Source organism: Lycium ferocissimum, chromosome 4, assembly GCF_029784015.1.
Source record: "Lycium ferocissimum isolate CSIRO_LF1 chromosome 4, AGI_CSIRO_Lferr_CH_V1, whole genome shotgun sequence".
Lineage (NCBI taxonomy): Eukaryota > Viridiplantae > Streptophyta > Magnoliopsida > Solanales > Solanaceae > Lycium > Lycium ferocissimum.
In genome coordinates this window covers 21,961,072-21,984,151 of record NC_081345.1, presented here as the reverse complement: position 1 = coordinate 21,984,151, position 23,080 = coordinate 21,961,072, and the positions used below count along the sequence as shown (strand labels likewise).

The following is a 23,080-nucleotide window of genomic DNA, read 5'->3' as shown; positions in this document are numbered from 1 at the left end:
AAATACGACAAACTGCCACAAAACAAAGCGATAAAAATGTGCATGGTACAACACCATAGATCATCCAAAAAATGAGTCACCTATAAGATGATACGAAATATTCAAGAAGTAGCCAAAGATCTAACTGTAATTTGAAGGGATTTACATTCTATAGCTGAAGCAAGAGCTTACCCTATGTTGATGCAATCACTTACCATATGGTGATGCCGCAGCTTACCATATGCTGATGAAGCAACTATCTAGATAATATTAGTTGTTATTCTTGTCTTCTAAGTTGTCTCCTTATCTCTTAATTGTACCCTTATCTTTTAGTAGGCTTTTAGTCTCACATTGGTTGGGGGACAATTTCGCTTAGCTTTTGTAAGCCTATATAAAGGTCGTTAGAGCCATAATGTAAACCATCTTAAATTTGAATAAATTTTTTATTTAAATCTTTGAGCTTTAGTATGTTTCGTTTAGGAGAGTGTGTTTCCTCTTAAGAAGTAAGTGAGTCCTTGGATATAGCCAATTAAGGTGACCTTCTTTTTAGCTATCGTGTCATAGTAGAGTTCCTAACCTCGTCAATATTTGCACCCCCGACGTTCTGGCATCTTGCTCAGAATTTCTTCTATCCTTTGCCTTTTGTTTTCGTATCTATCGTTAGTTTTTTTTTTAATATTCTTATCTTCGTCTCTATTGTTTTCGTAATTAATTTTTCCTTCATCTTTTCATAATTACATTTGTGTCCCTTTATCTTTCCATATTTGCGTCGTGGTCTTTTAACTTTTCATATTATTACTTTTACCCCTTAAGTGTATTATTTGGAAAACTACTCCTTGTCCTTTTTGTGTCACATAATTGTGTGAACTAGTGTATGTCATGGAAAGTTCTGTAAAATGGGGCTACAGTTTGCCTAAGGAGTCGGGATTTTAAGTGGTACCAATAGTGAACCCTTCAGTCTTCCTCGAAACTTTACTGGTGCATTATTCATACTATGTGTCTTTGTAAGACCCAAACATGCCTCGAAGACATCAAAGTCCTCGTCAATGAATTGTTCGTGATATTAAATTAAATAAATTACGAGCCCAAGTTAGAGAATTATAGGCACAACTTGCAAAACATGAAATTTTTTAAAACCAAGCTCAAAACGCAGAAGCCAATAATGACAGTTCAGTAAGTGAGAAAGATTATATCAATTCCTTTGTTGAAGATGAGTCTTCACCTCAAGAAGAGTTGCCTAGATATCGCTCACAAGGTCCATTTCAAAATATGAGAGTTATGGAAATTAAAATTGATATTCCTGACTTTGAAGGAAAACTCCACCCTGATGATTTTCTTTATTGGTTGCACATGGTAGAAAGAGTTTTTGAACTTAAAGATATTCCTAGTGAGAAACATGTCAAGACTGTAACAATAAAGCTGAAAAGGAATGCTTCTGTTTGGTGGGAGAATCTAGAATAAGTTCTTCTGTAATATAGTTCTATTGAATAGAACTTTTACCATTGTTGAAAGTTAAATATGGATAGTATCTACATGACAATCATATTATGTCCCCCTCCATGTTGTATAACTAGATCGAACCCACTTGAGTGTATTGGGGTGTTTAAAAGGTGTTAACAGGTGTGGGATACGAGGGGAAACTTATCCGCATCGGGTGTTTACACCCAATCAATAAATAAGTGACACGTGTCACTTTATTTAACTACAATTATTAATTTTAACCATAGTTAACAACCATATATTTTGCACATATCTTAAATATATAAAATAAAATTTAGATAACTTAATAATCTTGCAAATCACAACTACTAACAAAGAACGTAATTGCTACCATCTGCTACTATCTTTGCTTGTGTAGATTAACTTCTTTGAATATTCATACCGCTCAACTTTTAGAGTTTATATTTTTGTTTTTTTATTTTCTTATATCCTGTTCAAGTGCTTTGTCATTGGAAGTCAACCAACTTTTTCAGCCATTTCTTTTTAATATCGCACCATGTAAATTTTCCTCCTACTCTCAAATAATACTAGGTATAACTTTGGAAAAACAATATAACCATTTTAACCTTATAAAAAAAACACTTACCTATACATACCCTCCATATCACACATCTAAAGATTAAGAGCAAAATACCATCATCTTTTATGAAAGATTAGCATGAAGAGGAAGTGCAGGAAATAATAAGACGTTCAGGAAATTAAAGAAAGAAGAGGTTTCGGACAAAACTGGAGTAAATCCCATTTAGGCTTGCGCTAGGGTTGTGTGTTGCACAACATCTAGGACTTTTCTGAATTATAACTTATTTGACATGTTACTTGTAGGAGTAATATGTTCTACAACTTGCTTCTTATTCTATATTTTTGTAATTCTATACAAAAATGCAATAATTACTTTATCAGAAATAATTACTCTTATCATTTTCTCTATTCTGCTCGCTATTATAAATAATGGCCCTTATCTTCATCTTAGCATTGAACCGAAAACTCACTGACCCTTACATTGCAGATTTCTTCATCTTAACATTGAGCATAACATTCATTTTGTTCGGCTTGTGATCAAAACATCAGCAAAATGGCTTGGCTACCTGCATTGTTAATGACAATGATACAAATTGGATTCGCAGGTATGAACCTGCTCTCCAAAATGGCAATGAACACTGGCATGAACCCCTTTGTTCATGTGGCATATCGGCAGATATTCGCTGCACTGATTATGTGCCCTATTGCTTATTTCAGAGAGAGAAATACTAGACCTACCATGACACGCTCAACATTTTTCAAAATTTTCATGTGTTCTATTTTTGGGGGATCGACGAACCAAATTACGTATATTGTTGGCCTACAGTATTGCAATCCCACCGTTGCATCTGCTTTAACAAACTTAATGCCTGCATTCACTTTTCTCCTTGTTGTCATTAGTGGACACGAGAGAGTCAAATTTACAAATGTAGGGATAGCCAAAGTGCTCGGTACTCTAATAAGCATAGGAGGTGCCATGATTCTCTCAGTTTACCATGGTCCAGTAGTCCCCATTGGTCAACCGAAGATTCATAGCAGTACGAGAACCAACAATAACTACTTAGCCCTGATAGGTGCCGTGATTCTGTCGGTTTACCATGGTTCAGTAGTCCCTATTGGCCAACCGAAGATTAATTGGAAACTTTTAGAGGACATCACACACAACAAAAGCAATACTTGCACCAACAATAAGTACTTAGGCCCTCTGCTCGTCATGGTGAGTGCTCTGTCTTGGTCAATATGGTCAATAATCCAGGCACAAGTTAATCGTGAGTATGCAGCCACCTATTCAAGCACAGCTTTGATGTGCTTCATGGCCAGCTGTATATGTTTGGTCATTGGGTTTTGCGTTGACCACGACCAATCTGACTGGTCATTGATGAGCAGTGGCGTTAGAGTTATCTCTGCTACTTATTCGGGAGTTTTCTGCTCGGCTCTATCTTACTTCGTGATGAGTTGGTGCATTCGGAGGAAGGGACCTTTTTTCGTGTCCATATTTAACCCTTTACCTATAATCATTGTTTCCGTACTCAGCTGGCTTCTACTTGGAGAAAAAATATACACGGGAACGATTATAGGATCTACCTTGATTATTTTGGGACTGCTTATGGTGTTGTGGGGTAATTGGGTGGAGTCAGAGCAAGAAAGAGCATTGATAAATTCGGGCTCCAAAAAAGAAATGGCCGTGGAAAATTTGGAGAGTCAGCAAGAAAATTTGAACAATTCTAAAATTTAATTTGTCAGCTCCATAGATTCTGTCTAGCACTATATTTGGAATGGAGCTCACTCTTTTATCTTTTTACATCCCCCGGATGCTATTTAATGAAACAATCGTACTTTTGCAATTTTTGTTCTTAATCGGATGAAACTTTGAATTTGTGAAACTCTGTGGACTAATAGATGTCTATTTTTGTGGTGGCTAAAAAAGAGAAAAAGGTTGGTGCGTGTAGTAATAAAGGTACTCTTGAAATGCTGATGTATTTTGTTTGCGTATTAAGAGAATTGAACAAATTATAATCTCATTCCTTATGTTGTGTTCTGACATTTATGATGTCAATATATACACAAGAGATTAGAGAATAAATAAGGCATGAAAAATTAATTTTCAATGCAAGACCAACGACTATATAAGAAAGAATATTGAATGCATGCATAATCCTTTTCCAAATTTATAAATACTGGTTCCCGGTTTCCTTATGGCTTCTTCACTCTTAATATTGATTTCAACTTCATACCTTAGTTGACATATTCCTTAGTTGGCATATATAGCTTCTTTCCTCTTCACCCTTTTTCAAGATGGAGGTAATGACTGAATGTACTCCTAGCTTGGCTCGAAAGGATCGAAAGGGATGCTTTGGAAGAGGTTTAGTGAATATATTTGCAATTTGAAGCCCAAATGGAATATATCGTTTAGTGAGTGCCCCAAGAGCAACTTTTTACCAAACGAAAAGATAGTCTATCTCGATATGCTTGGCCTGAGCATGAAACATTGGGTTGATTACATATAAAGTGCACTTTTGTTGACACAAAAAAGCTGAGGTGAGCGATGTATACGGAGTATACGGGCCGTATAAAATATACGGTCCGTACATTGGACCGTATAATTCCCGGTCTTTCCGATTTCGTTCTCGTCGCTTCGTTTGATCTCGAATCCTTATGGAACTTTCTTGGTACCCGTGTAACACCTCCTTAACGATCTGATGGACCTTATAACTCGTCCTCAAGACCTTACTAAATACTCGTTAATTCAATGACCATGAAATCTTTCCCAAACATAACGTGTACTCCACTTCCTTTTGACGAATCTAGTTTCCACCAAGTCCTATGACTCCAAAAATCTTATCGTCTATACACTAAGGCTGTCACTCGCCCTCTTCTAGTCGTGAAGGTCTCGTGTCCGCCTTGACCGACGTCAGTCCATTCACGACGCAACGTCACGAAATGGCCGAGGTGTAACATTCTCCCCCCCTTAAGAACATTCGTCCTCGAATGTTAAATTCTCGGAATCCTACGAAAATTTACGCCGGAGTTTCCCACTGTAATTTGGCACTACCATCAAACGGCAACCCAAAATAACATCGCCACGGGGGCTACAACATCAACAATAAGGAATATGGCCACACACGGCTCAGAAGTAATAAAGTAAGGCATTTCATACCTGTGAACACTGGTGTTTCATCTTGGGCCTCCGTTGGGGGTGAAAATAGATGTGGATATTTGATTTTCATAATTCTTCTCGCTTCCCAAGTCATCTCCTCTCTATTATCATTCCTCCACAAGACTTTGGAAGCGACCTCTTTATTTCTAAGCTTCCGCACTTGTCTATCTAGTATAGCAACAACTTCTTCATAGTTGCTTTCGGTGACTTGAATGTCGCTTGTGCACTATTTTGGTCGGATCCCCAATGCATTTACGAAGCATCGATACATGGAAGAATTTTCGGATGAACCGAATTTAGCTCGAGGGTAAGTCCGACCATAAGCTACTTGGCCCACTGCGTACAATCTTGTAGGCCCAATGTATCGGGGACCGAGCTTACCTTTCTTACCGAACCTCATTATCCCCTTCTGGCGACACCTTCAGAATATCTTTTAACCCGAAATTCTAAATTTCTCACGGTTGTCGGCATAAGACTTTTGGCGGTTGTCCGAGCTGTCACCAACCGGTCTCGGATAAGCTTAATCTTTTCAACCGCTTGTTGGATCAATTCGGGCCTATTAGTGTGTCTCTCCCACTTCAAACCATCCAACAAAGTGTTACACTTTCTCCCATATAAGGCCTCATAAGTAGCCATCTCCATCACCGGTATGATAAGAAGAGTTATAGGCAAATTCAATAAGTGGTAAATGATCCACCCAATTTCCGCCAAAATCTCTGCTCGCAACATGTCTTCTAAGGTGAATAGTGCGTTCAGCTTGCCCATCGGTCCGTGTGGATGGAATGCGGTTAAATTTTACTTGGAAAGTGCCCAATCCTTCGAAAGGATCTCCGGAATTAGTAAATTGTGCTCCTACTCACATATATATAATGGATATATATATATATATATATTTAATATATAATCTATATAGTCTATATATATATATATATATATAAATGTGTGTTTTGTGAGTTTCAACAATCACCCAAATGGAGTCGTACTTATGCCGGGAACGAGGTAGTCCAACAACAAAATCCATATTGATCGCTGTCATACCCTATTTTAACCAGAGTCAAAATAGTTTACAACATCCGGGTAATTCCGGGGTTAATTAAAGTTAAGGAGTCGCCACCTAATTATTTACGGTGAATTAGGGCACCTAAAGTTAATTAAAGTAATTATCTAAAGTTGATTTTATTTAAAGTCTACGAAACCAAAAAGATCTGGGTAAGGGTTCAATTAGTCTAAAAGGAAGGTATTAGGCACCCTTTGAGACCCATTAACAATGGTTATATATTACAATTAATTAGGCTATAAATATAGTATTTAAAATATTTGAGAAGATATCCTAAAGTGTTGCTAGATCTTAAATATAATAATCTTATAAAATAAGATTTACGTAGAAAATATGGTAATTTGCATGAAAGAGGCTTCTAAGTGTTATTTAAAAAAAAAAACAAGACCTATGAAATATCATTAGTTTTATCATGCAAAGGTTTTTAACAAATACATGTTTCTAGTGTTTAAAAGAGTTAAAGTGAAAAAGTTATCCATAGGACTAGTCTGCCTTTTTATTTCTCAAAATAAGCTATCGTTAGTGAAAATTTTATGATGTTTCAAATTTCTAAAATAGTAAGAGTGAATCTTGATTCTTTTAACTTAAAATGAGACAATAGTTTGTGGAAAAGATTTTGGTTATAGGTCAAAATATTACTTATAGGCGAGGTATCAATATCTAGTTGTATATCTTTCTCGGTTCATCAATTCACACTTTAGTCTTTAAATAATAGCAATGAGGATCCCTATGAGGTCAAAGCTATCCGTTATTTAATTTAAGTGGCAAACAAACCGAAAGGGGCAAATAATGATCACGTAATTCCATCAAAGAGTCATCGTCAAACACAAGCATAACATAAGTAGAAAAACAAGCAGAGACAAAATAATCCGCAACCGATATTGATTCTCAAACAGAAAGATCTGATTTGGTTCGCTTTTAAGCGACGTGAAGCTGGGAACGAACAAGCATGTACGGGCTCCATGTGATAGCAGCGTCGTTGAATTTCAAAGTGAAACTCTTCGGCTCCGGTGTGGTCATGCAAAATAAACAAAGTAAAAGAGGAGGAGTTAGAGATGCTATATTGCTTCTTAATAATGAAGGAAACAAACGAGCAAATCCATAACCACATTATCATTCAAACATTTAAATGATGATAATAACGTTAAAGGAACACGCTCAGCCACCACTGTTCTTTTTTGAGCAAAACGACAATAGAACCTAAAGAAGGTGCTTGATCTAGTTGATCGTACTGGTCAGGTATAAAAATCACTTCTTGATTGTATCATAAGCATATTTACTTGCTATGTAATCTTGATATTTAGTTATGTAGTATATATGAGCATGAGACTAGTTTAAATAGACTAATGTGGTAGCTGAAACCAATTTGTATAGAACTATCACATAATGAAATTAGGCCTAGAAGATAAACAAGCAGACATGATATGATGCTATAATTAGGATAGACTAACCAAACCCACTAAGCTGCCACCAGTGAACCCATTAAGCACATAACAGGAAATAAACCAATAAACAACTAACTAACCTAACTAGGCATATTAAGCATGTAAACGGTGAATGAATCAACAAATGACTACCTAAAGTATACTTAACTAAGCATAGGTAGACAGCAAAACAAAACAAACTAACAAACACAGAAAGATTTAAAGACAAGGAGGGATTCAAACGATAAGAAAAATGATCCATGTCATATTGAAAACGTAAACAAAATGAATTAGTCCTAAGGCAAGAGGCATTTTGAAACTGTATGCTTAATCGATAATGTAGTAAAGGAAACCTAACCGACATTCTTTACACAAATAAATTGCATAACTTATACTTGTCATTTTAATCCTTTTAAAATACAGTTGCTTTGTAATGACTTCAGTCCACATGGGAAGCTGATCTATTAACTCAACGCCAATTCGCACAAAAGAGCGGCTTTCAATGAGGATATTCATATTTGTAAATGGACATATTTAACAAACATGGAGATGAAAACGAATCAGGCAACGGAAGTCATACTTCGCATACATATTGAAAGTTGAAATGAAATGAAATATCTAAATTCGTAAAAAACTCAAACACGCTTAATTAATTCCTCGATTTCTAATAAACAAGACATTTTAGCTAGAGATTAAATATTAAGCCAAGTACAATAAGAACGAACGAAAGGTAAGCACAATCATCTCACATCTTTGCACAAAGAAACTAAAGAAAAATAATCACCATTTGAACAAAGATGAAACTAAGAAAAGAATGTCAAAATGCTAAAATATAAAGGAAAATTACCTCTTTCGGGTGCAGTGAACTAGGACGTCGAGGTCTCGAATCTACTCGAACACGACGAACAGAGGGCGCTCCGACTGAACCCAAAATTCGGTTATATGATAATATAGTGATTTAGAGTAATATACGTTCTTTTTTTTGAGACCGAAAAGAACTCGGTTTGGACAAATTCGAGATTTTGAGTGATAGTCGAAAAATAAAGTTGAATGTGGTAAAGTATCGATTGTTCCAAAAAACCCCCCCTTTTGATTTTGAGAATTTAAAGTCGTTTTTATAGATGGAAGGAAGTGCTAGGGTTTTGTTTGGGCGGGATTTGAAGTTGAAATCCTTTCAAATCCGAACGTTAGAATTTGTACTCAAAATTGTTTGTTTGTGATCCTTTTCCGTGGCCTTCGAAAAGCAACGATTTCATGGAAATGGAAAGGCACGATTTATTTGGAGAGAAAGTAGCTTAGCTTTTCGTTTAAAATGATAGAAGAGGGCGAAATGTATTGCACGAAAATGGCATGGCAATGATCCATGGTTGAGTGAAGTTTGTTTTCTTGCTCAAGATGGAAGGGACGAGGGATAGTGAAGAAACGGTGAGAGAAAGAGATGTTAGGTCTAGGCAAAAAATGGGAATTGTTCAATTGGTGGCCTTAATCGGGTTGTTGGGTGACCATCATTTGGGCCACCGAGTTGGACGATTAAAAATTGAATAGTGAATTTAATTTGTGGTCATTCCTCCTTCATTTTAATTATTCTTGGGCTTTTAACTTAATATCTAGTACAATATATATATTATGATAAATTATGATTAATATGTAGAAAATAAAGGACTTGATAAAGTATAATTAATTTAACGAAAATAAAGTGACGAAACCCTTTTGAAATTTGTGATAAAGTGATGCTAGTAATAGTGAAAAAAATGAAAATAATGATATTAATAGTAGTGAAAATAAAATACTTAACTCGTCAATAAATTAAACCGAAGAAATAAATTAGAATAAAGGAGGGACAAAATTGGGTGTCAACAATCGCCTCCCATTTCCAGGTTGGAATTTCCATTTCTTGCAAGAACCCTATTTGGTTAGGTGCTCGATTTTACTTTGTCGATTCGGGCATTGAGCCACAAACTCGGCTATATCTCTCTTCATTCCTTCCCACCAATACATTAGTTTAAGATCATGGTACATTTTCGTCGCTCCTGGATGGACGGAATAACGGGAATAATGGGCTTCTTCCAGAATCCGACGACGAAGTCCCGCAATATCCGGAACACATAACCTATTCTGGTACCTGAGAACCCCATCTGCTGAGACTTTAAATGGTGACTTTTCCTTTGGGAATTGCACACCTTTATAATACTTCAATTTGGGATCCTCGTATTGACGCTCTTTTATTTCTGTGTCCAAGGATCAAACTGTCTCTTAAGCACATTAGTTCTGTATCGCCCGATTCCATTAAACGAACTCCCAAGCTAGCCACTGGAGTTACGAGCTAATTCTTTTTTTAAGCGGAACATCACTTCGACTACCCATAGATTTACGACTAAGGGCATCGGCTACCACATTTGCTTTACCGGTTGATGGTATAGAATATTTACGTCATAATCCTTCAATAGCTCTAACCATCGCCTTTGACGTGTGTTTAGTTCCTTTTGCTTAAAAATATATTGGAGACTTTTGTGATCTGTGTAGATGTCCACATGGACGCCGTACAAATAGTGCCTCCATATTTTTAGAGCGTCAATAACCGTAGCCAACTCAAGGTCATGGGTCGGATAATTCTTCTCATGCTTTCGCAGTTGCTTGGAAGCATAGGGAATGACCTTGCCGTGTTGCATTAATACACAGCCTAACCCCGACACCGAGGCATCACAATACACCACATAACCTTCGATCTTTTACGGGAAGTGTCGATTTTCTTGAGGGTCAACCTATCTTTCAGCTCTTGAAATCTCCGCTCACAAGCATTTGTCCACTGAAATTTAGCGGCTTTCTGTGTTAGCTTCGTCGACTGTGCTGAAATAGAGGAAAATCCTTCCACAAATCTCCTGTAATACCCGGTAGTCCCCGAAAGCTCTTCGTAGGTGTTTAGGCCTCGCCAAGTTTTCACGAAAATCTTTTGGGTGTCAACCCGAACCATAAAGAATGTGGCCCAGAAAAATTGAGTTCAACGGGGATTCACATTTTTGAAAATTTAGCATACATGTACTCGAGAATTCCAAGAACAAAGACGCAAATGCTCGTGATTTCTCCTCTATCAGGCAGTATTTGAATATCATCGATGAACACAATGATGAACAAATCCAGAATGGCCTAAACACATCATTCATTAGGTTCATGAACAAATTAAAGCGTTAGTCAAACCAAACCACATCACGGAAATTCATAATGACCATAGAAAAGCCGTTTATGAATATCTTCCTTTTGACTTTATATTTATCCCCGACCTCGATCTATCTTGGAAAACCAATAGCTCCTTGTAGTTGATCAAATAAATCATCGATCCTCGAAAGTGGGTACTTATTCTTTATACCCCCGTTCAACCGTAATCGATACACATCCGCAAGGATCCATCTTAATCTTACGAATAAAACGGGTGCTCCCCATGGCGATGAACTGGGCCTAATAAACCCCTTCTCAAGTAAATCCTTCAATTGTACTTTTAATTCTTTCAATTCTGCAAAAGCATTTTGTAGGGAGGAATAGATATTGGCTCAGTATCCGGCAATACATCGATAGTGAATTCAATCTCCCGAAGTTCCGGCGAAGACACCGGAAGCTTTGTCAGGAAATACATGCCGGAAACTCGTTCGGCTACCGGAACGGATTAAGAGAGTCGGCGGCTTTGCTTCCGTATCATGGACTCGAACTAGGTGATAAATATAACCCTTGGCAATCATCTGTCTCGCCTTGAGGTAGAAAGAAATCGCCTCTTTGGGAGCCAGTTTTTCCACTCAGAACCGTTCTAACTGGAACCGGACCACCTTTTTTAGATCTTATTAATGCCCATTCTCTCTTTCCAATTCAATCAATTTATGTGGGCCGCACACTACGACTTTTAGACTTTTCGGGCAGTTAATTTGATTCGAAAGGTTTGATTGGTTATCCCGATAATTAAAATGTATGAGTAACATATGACAAAGATTAAAATTAATGCATAAACATCATAAAAAAACGTCAATATATCATATTCGGGAGAAGCTCTCCACCTTTGCCGTCCTGGGTCAATTATATATTTTTTTTTAGACCGCATAAACTATATATGCCACGCCCGCCGGAATTTATTCTTGCGGTTCATTTAAGAACCTCGCTGCGAACCTGTATCGGGACTCATCATCGGCCGGCCGATTCTCACTCCGGACATCGCCATAATGTGGCCAACCTAATATAAAGCATTGGGAGCCTCCCGCGGACATGTAACTTGCCGCATCGATCGCACCGTGGTATTAAAACCTCCGGCTAAATCACCACGAACTATTTCTATCTATAAATAAAGAAATTAGGATTCACTAGAAGAAGGCCGGGCTTTAATATTTTCCGGCCCCTTTACGGCCGCTAGCACCCGCCGATCTAGTTGTAACTATGTTGTCCATAGCTTTAGATCATGTTGTTCTTACAAGTTCTGAGTCGGTTATATCTCTTTGGTATTTGATAATTCTCCTATCAATCTTCCTTATCTCTTAAATAATTTTTTATTTAAAACCGGTGTACCCCGATCTCGCTAACACGGCTTGAGCGTTGAGCAGTGAATTAAGGGGGCTATATTGGCATATATACTTTTTGTGGTCTTGCACAACCTCGTGGCAAATAGTGATATAAAAGATCTAATTAGGGGATTTTCTCCTTTCAAGAAACTTCAATAATTAACGAAGCCACTTAAATTTAACATGAATAATCCCACGTCCTCAATATCTAGTAAACGATTGTTTCGACCCGAAGAATTCGAGATTTAATATGATACAAATTATGCGGCTCGGCACCGGTCGCCCTATCACTTGAACCCGCAGTTGGGCAATTTGCGGGAACAACATCCTTAAGTCCTGACCGAGAATAGGGGAGGAGTTGAGCCCTTATCTGCTCCTCCCGGGATGGTCAACACGGAGTGAGCATCGGGCGCAACACTCTCCGCCTCGCCATGTCCCATAAGGCTTGGACCTTCGCAAGGCATCTAATATTGTGCGGATTTTCTTTCTTCTCGTCGGCATCACGGGAAATCATAACGCACAATTAGTTACTCAAACCTTACATTATGGCCTATAACGATCTATGGAAAGAACAGTTAATTATTATTCCTAAAATTTTTTCTTTTATAAGTGTGGCGCGCGCTTCACACCCATAAATAAGACTCCCCATCGGGACACGGCTCGTAGACACATCCTAGACGAATCGGCTCGACACCACGTCACGACCTCGCCTGTAGGGCCGTGACGGCACTCCGAACTAGCTACCGAGCACCATACCTCATTTTTTAATTACACATATAATTCCATAAAATATGTACATGCATCCACATATATATAAGCCCTCACGTGCACCAAAAGAATAATACACAATATACATCAAGCGTCATATCACCTCCATTACCCACATAAGTATCTACGAGACCAATCGAAACTCGAGATCATGAAGGGGACAGACCCCATCATATCCAAACATGTACACAAAAGAATATATCGTAGACGGCACCTCCGGACTATGGAAGTGCTTCCGATTCCTGATGGGTTGTCTCTCTACCTTCGCGGTGCACAGCACAAAGCATCCAAAGGAAAAGGATGTCTTGAACAATGTACCGAGTATGTACATTGATATATCATAAAGTAACAGAAGAACAAGAAGGTAAAACAGTGTGAAAAAGATAATCGGTGATAGCCTCTTAAGTGAGCTACGCATGCATATGCGTAACATATCATATCATGTACGTCGCGAACGTGCATCCCGATCCATATATCGCCGTGGAACTTTTTCACGCCCGATTTCCGAGGGACGTGATGGGCACCTCGACCCCATACCTTGAGCGAGCGAACCCACGTTTTATCGCACACCAATTTTTTTTTTCAAAAACTCACATTTATAAAATACGTAATAGGCTTACAAACTCGACAAAATCCGTAATTACAAAAAATTCATTACATAACACACATCGACATACGTTGTGAGCGAAGCTGACGCATCGACACATCATACCCACAACACTATCTGCAAAGTCTCTAGTACCATCCGAGAAAGACATAACGTACATGCTCGACTCGGCAATGCTCCGGAAGGAATCGGAGCTCATCACCATTCGGAACATCTTGACTATATTTTACCGCGCATGACGAAAACTTTATAAGAACGGGGACGGAAAATTTAGTATGTAAAGCAAAAAACTATAAACAACATTTAAAAATTAAGTGCATCTGTTTATTACATTTTAGTCGATCAATTTTGTTTGGGCAAGGAAGGAATTTTGTATTAAGCATGACATCCGAAGATGTAACACATGTATATCAACGGATTTCTAAATAAAGATGTACAAAGGTATCTAATAACCGAATCGAGAATCGGGATCTGATACTTTGATCCATACATGAAAAGATCTTCAATGTCGTGCTCATGTGACATTCGACACATACAGAATGCCGAGAAATACATACTAATGCTCATACGGACGTCTTGTATTGTGACAAATCGATTCATATGCGAGAACGAACGTAGTCTTTGAAACAGATCATATCCATATGCGGATAACAGATCCCTTTCGAGGGACGCGGTAATGTGAACCATATATATCGAAATGCACATAATCAAAAGATATATCGAACCCGGCTCCTCCGGTGGTGGGCGCGGTAATAACCCGGCCCTCTAGTACGGACGCGTAAAATTGAAAAAACATCATTAATGTCATCAAATCATTATCATAAAATCCCGGCCCGCGCGCGCGAGGGAAATAAAATGTATGTAAAAAAGCACGGTGAGCAAACATAACGGACGGTTAGTGCGCACGATAACATATCGGAAAGATAAAAAAGATCAGCTTCGAGCCTTGCGCGAGCGAGTAGTGCAGAAACATATGCATATAAATCAAGACTCGACAAACCAATATTCTTACCGATACCGAGGCTCGGTTTAATTCCCTAGTCATTATATAACGTTGCGGTATTGTGTCGAACGCCGGACGTATGTCATTTATCATATCGGACCTACTTTCAAAGCGCAAAATCCGAGATCATTTACGAAGTAAGGTACGTTTAATCATACGGGACTTTCGGGGAACGAGACACGATAATCATATCAAATGCCATCTCTTTTTTAAAACTGGTCGGAAATCGTGGGCCCACTTTGAATCAAAATCGAGATAACATACCGAAGTTAGGAGTGTTCGTACTTACGTAACTCTTTTTTAATTCAAATATTATATTACTCATTTATCAATACACAACTTAGTGATATATATATATATATATATATAAAACACTCGAAATCGGGAGCGGAATTACCCCAAGTACACATTATATTACAACTTATTGGCTCTAGGACATGCCATAAAAGAAAAGTAAGCCTCACATACCTGTGCCGCCTTGCTAGCTACACTTGTTCACCCCCGCTTGCTTATCTTTCCTTCCTCTTATCCCCACGGCTAGCTTGCCCTTTTACCAAACGAACAATCTTCTTGTCTCCACAACTATTCCATGTCGACGAGGGCCTTCCGATTAGCATGAAAACATAAAGAAACAAATTTTCCGGGACCAAATTGGGTATCGGTTTCGCCACCCCCTCGTGGCCGTTCTCCTCTTCTTCTTTTTGTTTTTTGTTTTTCTTTCTCTTTCTTTCCTTCCCTTAATTAAAAGATGACAACTTATATATATATATATATATATATATATATATATGTAGCCGTGAGGGGCACATGCCCCACTCTAAATTTTCCTTCTTTTTTCCTTTTATTTATTTATTCTAGAATTTTCTTGAAATCTTGACAAAGATGACTTAATTGTCATCCTTTTTTTTTCTTCACATGGCCAATATGGCCCTTTATGGAATTTTCTTGAATTCCCGTGAAATGACCATTTTGCCCCTAGCCTTTTCAAATATTCCCATAATGCCATTTTGCAAATTTCCCTTTTTGTCCTTAGTCTTTAGCAATATTCCCACACTAATAATATTTTCCAACGACTTACGCATTACGAGGGAACCGAAAAATGATCTTACCCTAAACTTTCCGCCATTGTCTCGAAGTATCCGAAAGTGCAAAATGCGAGGTGTAACACGTACGGCCCCATCCATTACCCATATAGCCCGCGTCCGGGCATCCCGCGTCCGGGATAATATCATAGTATGCCAGCTGATCAGGGGGCTATGCGTCTATAGCGCCTCTCCTTTCCCCATATCCCCTATATACATATACATATCATATATGTACATATATATACATATCATATACGTAGCATGCATGAGAGCCCAAATAAAAGTACGCTTTCTCGGAGTGACATAAGGTCGTAGACCTCCGAGTACATTATGACGTCATCATCATCATTAGATCGTGTTTGGTGATCCATGACGTAACCTACGACCATACGTAATATACAACCACATAAGGCAATATGCTTTATGGCACTGGGCCATATGTAATATAGCTCAAAGATAATTAGCGGCCATATGCTTTATAGCCCGCTCGGTACGAAGTCATTTGGAATGTTAAGCTCGAAAATCTTCAATTGAAGTCATTGTAAGATTCTTCGGAACTATAAACTTTTGGCATTTCGGGAGTAGAATATGTTTGAATGGCATATATGGAATCAAATATAGGATCATGCCCGAAGAAAGGAAAAAAGAGGTAACCTTACATACCTTTGTGTCTCCTTAATGACGTCGACTAAAAGCTATTCCGACTTTCGACTCTGTACATATAGAGGGTTCGTACGAAGGTTAGATTGTTGAAGGCATACTTAAGTTTAAACTAAAGCGATAAGGCTAACGAAAATTGGGCGACATTTCGTTTGTTCGACAACATTTCCTCATACAACAAAACAGCTCCCAAACAACACAACAACATCCATAATATCATAATACACAAACTTCCCTCAAGTTAAACATTATTCAACCTCCAAACTCATTTCCGGAATTCCCCATGACCATAGCTATAATACTACTTCATACTTGTTTATAATTCCAGTTTTTCAACTACTCAACACCCTTACTAACATGAAATAGTTGTAATATACTCTTGATTATGTAAGGATGATCTTTGGATAAAAATACTCCATTGAGAAGAACTCCCTTGACTGCAAAAGAGATTTTCAAAATCAACCTTTAGAAGATTTACACCACTCTTCCAACTTTTGATGTTTAACTCCTAGCTCCCTCCTCGATATGTGTTAAAGATATGAGAGGTTTCTAGAGGTTTTTGGAAGTTTTGAGAGGTGAAAAATGAGAAAAAGAAGAGGGAACCGTGTATATATAAAAATAAAATTCGGACCCGACTTATGTCATATACGGTTCAATATACGGTCCATGACAATTTATGTCCGTATATTGGACGTATGTTCCTATGAGATCTCCAGAAAATTCACCCTTCCTTTGAAAGGGTTCTACGGATAATATACGGGCCGTATAAAATATACGGTCCGTACATTGGACCGTATAATTCCCGATAACTTTCCGATTTCGTTCTCGTCGCTTCGTTTGATCTCGAATCCTTATGGAACTTTCTTGGTACCCGTGTATATTCTCCAACGATCTAATGGACCTTATAACTCATCCTCAAGACCTTACTAAATACTCAGGAATTGAATGACCATGAAATCTTTCCCAAACATAACGTGTACTCCACTTAATTTGAACCTGGTCTTCCTCAAGTCCTATGACTCCAAAAATCTTATCGTCTATACACAGGCTAATACTCGCCCTCTTTGTCGTGAAGGTCTCGTGTCCACCTTCGCAGATTTATCATTCACGACGTAACGTTTAAATGGCTGTAAATCCATATTTCATATTATACATGAGTTACTATTCTGGCGGCGCCACAAACCTTGCGCTCGATCACATTCGAAGTCCTCTATGGTTCATAATTAAAATCCACAGAAAGCGGCCTCACTTTCTTACTTGCATAGGCAATCATCAAGGGTGTCCACAACCGCTCTATCACCCCACTTTATATAAGCTCGAGATTGTTAAGCACAAAGTTCAGCCTTCTCGTTGTGTGGAAAATCAATGCATATAGTCAAACATGGGCTTTAAAGAAATAGCAATTCATTTGTATGTATTATCACCCCCACTATTCCTTGTGTATATTTATGCATAGGAAATGTTATCTCAGTGTTAACATTTCTTGGTGACTTATCCTTGAACTCTTAAAATATGAATTTCCAGTTATGACCGGCATTCATATGAAAGAGTAGACGGCATTCAAGATTATCTCTATTAAAATGGTAATAGCCCAATGTTTCCCAAGACTACACTATCTTCTCACATAATAAATGTTTAATGAGAGGATCTATCAATATTTGATATAAGCTAGTACATTTAATGTAGTATCACAATATATAAGAATGGTTAGCGTCATTTGTGTGGCCACACTTTATATATCCACCATTTTCTTTTTCTCTTATCTCAAATTCTGTTAATATTTGATTAGCAAGAACACACTCACTAGAAAATTTTTACGTACCTTTTGATTACAAGAATTATACTCGGCACGTGATTAAGTCTCCTTTTTCAAAGTACTTACCAAATGAATGAAAAGGAGATTTATTCTCTATGAGGAAGAAATTTTGTCATCCTTCAAAACCTCATCACCAATATCTAAGCTGAAGCATCGATCTTCTTCACCAAATACGAGTCATTTCCCATTATCTCAAGAAAAGATATCTCAAATCGAAAGAAAATTACAGTGAGAATCACTTAAAGAAAATCTTAAAACATAGTAATTTTAGAGTGCAGATAGTTGCCTCTAATTTTTCACCACATTCTATGATTAGTTCACTGGTTGAATATGAAAAATACTCTCAAAATCAACACAGAGTTATATTATATTATGCTTATCACAAGAATGATCATATTCATAAAAATTCATCAATCTATTAATAAAATGACATTTAAATATAAAATCATTTATTCTCACGCTACAACAATTTTCGAATATAGATAAGATCCATCTAAATTAAACACATCATATCAATCATAATTTGAAAAGAAACTCCACGTGATTTTTATGCGACATAATTTTATCATTGTGATAATTTTAAATTTCGCATGGAATAATTAATAATTCACCATAAGCATGTCAAATATATATTCCTAAATTTAGCATGCATTTCAAGATCATCACAAAGTCAGTCATCCACTAAAATTTATTTCAATGAATTTCACTAAAACACAAAGAATAGAAATGCATTAATAAATAATAAGTGGAGTTAAGGAAGTAGAACCCGATTTTTGTCGTTTTCTTTCTTAAATTGTCACTTTGTAGTTGACTTTGTGATTTTGATGAATCTGCTCCTCTCTTTGTCCTTGTTGCATTCCTTCTCGGAAGATAATTAATATTACCAAAAGTCCTCAGTCTTGCATTGACTCTCTCCAAAAATTGAACTGGGACAACCATTTTAAGCAAAGAAGAAGTTGCTTTGAATTTGAATGCATTTATTTCACTGGTAAACTTTATCGAAGCGATATCTGGCAAATTATTCTAATCGATTCGATCCACACATTGCTTTCTCCAGATCAGATCTTGAAGTTGATTCCCATAGTAATAAATAGTCATCACCATATAATAATAATACTACTTGCTTCATGTACGTAATGACCACTTTGACCAAAATTTTGTTTTCCCACATCAACCATAATATGAATTATAAAGCTATCGAGCCCTTCTTCCATCATTAGAATTTTCAAGTCTCTACATATCTTGATATGACTTGTACAATAAAGAATTAATACTCCATTGAACCGGAAAATTACTATCCTAAAATTGTTGTAGAATATTCAAAATAATAAAATGGAGTAACTTTGTGCAAGACAAATTTAATAAACAAATTAAAGAGAGAAATCGTGAAAAAGAATTTAATGGAAAACACGGGATTTGTAGGAAGAAATTATCTTTAGGATAGAATTTTTCTCACTGGTTTATAAGGTGGATACAACCAGGTCGTGTGATTTCTTAGCAACTCAGTAATTTGAATTTAAGAATTTGCCGGAGGATGAATTTTCACGAAGGAATTGCACTGTGTTAAGGAGTGAATATCTCTGTGAAGAGTAATTTCACTGTCTCTTATACTCCTCTGTACGTGAAGTAAAAATTCTAACTATATAGAAACATGAGTTTAAGTGTTAGATCGTCGTCCTCACAATGCAACACAGTAATTTTGATTGGTTGATGGTATCAAGTACTTACACGTGGCTGCTATCTTTCCCTGCTTATCCCACTTTAACACTCAATTCTTTTTCTTCATCCATTTGACGTTGGCCCCGCAACTTTTCCTTTAAATCATTTTTAGCCCCTTACTCCTTTGATTTATATTACTCTTTCCAGCCCAATTTAAGTGTCTTAATTTCACTACAAGAGAACATGGAATTATACTACGGCATTTGTCGGTAATTCCTAGCTAATCCGTCGCTAAATAGCTCCTCGCTAATTAGATTTTCTTATAATCCGTCACTAATCCATAGCTAAATGATATTAGCATTGAATTTTGCTGTTTAGCTATGAAATTTTGTCCGTCGCTAATTCCATGTTTTCTTGTAGTGTTTGACTGGGTATAAAATTTAAAAATAAAAATAAAAATTGAATCTCATGGTCCTAAATTAAAAATGTGTATAATGTACTAAAATGTCTTTTGAATCTTGTGATTTTAAACTAATCATGTAGTGTTTGAATTATCAGTTGTATAGAAAGAGACACGCTTTTTGGGGACAAATTAAAAAAGCAAAGTAAAACACTTAAATTGGGACGAGAGAAAGTAGTATATATGATATTTTAGCTTTTATATTTAGTTCAAAACAAATAGTTTTTACGTAATCAAGAAGATATTAATAGCTTTTAGCTTTTATTTTCTTTGTTCAAATTACCTTAATCGGATAAATGCATATTTACATAACAAGAAATTATATAGTATTGAGACTATTATAATTTAGTGAAATCGCTTTCTACTCTCTGAGGCATAAGCAATTCTTTAAGGGTGTATTCGAACTAAAAACACCATATAATATGAGGGGGGGAACATCATGTCCCTCTACATATTTGTCATTGTACATTTTGGGAAAATTTAGGCAATTGTAGAGCCACATCTTCGTTTCTAACTAAAGAATTTTTTAGATCTTATTAATTATTCTCTCTTTATTTCAATTTATGTGGCATTTTTCATTTTTCGAGAGTTAATTTGATTAAACTTTGAAGTTAAATTAAATTAGATCCACTTAATATTTTAAATTAAAATTAAGATATGGGAAACTATAAAAAAAAGTACTATATATTACAACTTTAACTGAGAATTAATATTTTTTAAGCATAAACTATATATGAAGAACTAAATTTATTCTTGCGGTTCATTTAATGAATTTAGTTTTTTTTCCTTAATTTCATCTGAAATTTAGCTTAAATCACCATATTTAACTAATATAAACTGATGCGGCATGAAATATCGTGAGTGAAATTAAAACTTAATAAATACCAAAAACTATTTCTATCTATAAATAAAGAAATTATTATTCACAAATTCATAAATTTTTAATATTTTCCAATTTATGATTTCACAGAGTTGTAACTATTTTGTATAATTTAGATCATGTTGCTTTACAAAATATCGAGTCGGTTGTATCTCTTTGGTATTTGATAATTCTCCTATCAATCTTCCTTCCTCATAAATAATTTTTTATTTAAAATGTCAATCTCCGAAAAGCCGTCGCAAAGTTGAGCTTTAAGGGGGTAATATTGATAATACTTTTTGTGGTCTTGCACATGGAAAAATATGATCTAATTAGGTGATTAAGAAACTTCAATAATTAAGAAGACTTAAATTTAACATGCCACCGAATTATGTCAATTATGCAGTAAAAATATGATACAGATTATGCTTCCTAATTAAAGTTGGACAATTTGCAGGAATGCCCTTCGCTGGGGGTGGTCTTAATTTTTGCCCTGCGCTTAATATCCCGAGGTCCTGAGTTCAAACCCAGGCTCAATAAAAAAAAAAAAAAAAAAAAACGCAAGGCATAAGTTGACCCCAACTTATGCCTTAAGGAAAACTTTTACCCAAAATTAGGCCTTAAGATAGGTTTGCAAAATTCCAGCAAAGTAATTTTTTTTTTTTTTGCCCTAAGGCAGAGTTTGAAACCCAACTCATGCCTTGCGAATCCCAACTTACGCCTTGCAATTTTTTTTAATTTTTGATTGAGCGAGGGTTCGAACGCGGAACCAAGGGGCTTTTAGCGAAGGACAAAATTAAAGGTCACCAATTTGAGGGCCAAAAATTAAAGACCATTCTTTTTGAAGGGCATTTCGCGCAAAAAATCCATTAAAGTATTACTTTATCTTGAGTGAGTGGGTTTGGAGGCAGGATCGTCGACATGCTGTCGGCTATATGACATTGAATTCAACTCGAAGGGCATCTTTGGAATTTGATAGTTTGTACCTTGGGCTGCTTGTACTCAATAGCATTATGTGTGTACTTTTTCCTATTTGGATGAAAATACCGGACCATTTTAATTTGTTTGTCCGTATCCTCTTTAAAGAATTGTAGTCAGGTACATCTTTCAAGAAATGTGAGTCCCAGAATTTTCATCTTCCACGGTAACTTCCAAAAACTGAGTATTGTGGCCTCTAAGCAATACTGTAGATTCCTATTTATTTTTAGTTTAAAGAATTATTGCACACTATTATGGTATCCACTTTCTCATACCAATTCACTAATTTATTATATTTTACACATGATATCTTTATAATTACGGGGAAAATTTATACAAATACAACATTTTAAAAATTAAGTGCATCTGTTTATTACATTTTAGTCGATCAATTTTTGTTTGGGCAAGGAAGGAGTTTTGTATTAAGCTGACATCAAAAGATGTAACACATGTTATCCATAAATTTCTAAAAATAAAAGATGAAATATCTAATAAAACCGTTAGAAAAACAACGCAATAAGAGAAAGCGAATACTTTGATCTACCAACAAAAAGATCTTCATGTGTGCTCATGTGACATTCCCTCCATTTCAAAATAAGTGGTGCTTTTAGCATGGTTACATCCTTTACAAAATTACTCATTCCTAAAAAGTAAGATGTATTTTTACTAACTTACCCTTAAATACCTCGAAAAAGATGTAGCTCTGTAGTTTTAAATTAGTGTAAAATTGGAAAAACATCATTAATGTCTTCTTGATTATGTGAAATACCACTTATTTTGAAATAAAATGTATGTAAAACACCACTTATTTTGAAACAAAATAAAAAGATAAAAGCATCACTTATTTTGAAATGAAGAGAATATCATTGGGCCCATGCTTGCACGGGCTAATCCCATCTAGTCATTATATAAAGATAGTTGGCAGCAGTGTATTTATTATACCTATTCAAAGTGTTAGTTAATATTTTAAAGGGACACATCCCATGTGAAGAGACACTTCAAAATGTTCTCTTT

General features: G+C 36.3%; 1 protein-coding gene across 1 annotated transcript; it reads left to right on the top strand.

Annotated features, from left to right (window-relative positions):
• Positions 1-2,551: 2,551 nt before the first annotated feature.
• Positions 2,552-3,733, top strand: LOC132053819 (WAT1-related protein At1g09380-like). Its single transcript, XM_059445918.1, has 2 exons — positions 2,552-2,969; positions 3,072-3,733. Exons 1-2 carry the CDS (start codon positions 2,552-2,554, stop codon positions 3,731-3,733), a joined length of 1,080 nt encoding a protein of 359 aa, XP_059301901.1.
• Positions 3,734-23,080: the final 19,347 nt, after the last annotated feature.

Coding starts and splice junctions, on each gene's coding strand:
- LOC132053819 (XM_059445918.1), top strand. CDS start 2,552: ATGGCTTGGCTACCTGCATTGTTAATGACAATGATACAAATTGGATTC. Junction 2,970..3,071: donor TACTCTAATAAGCATAGGAG/GTGCCATGATTC, acceptor TAGCCCTGATAG/GTGCCGTGATTCTGTCGGTT.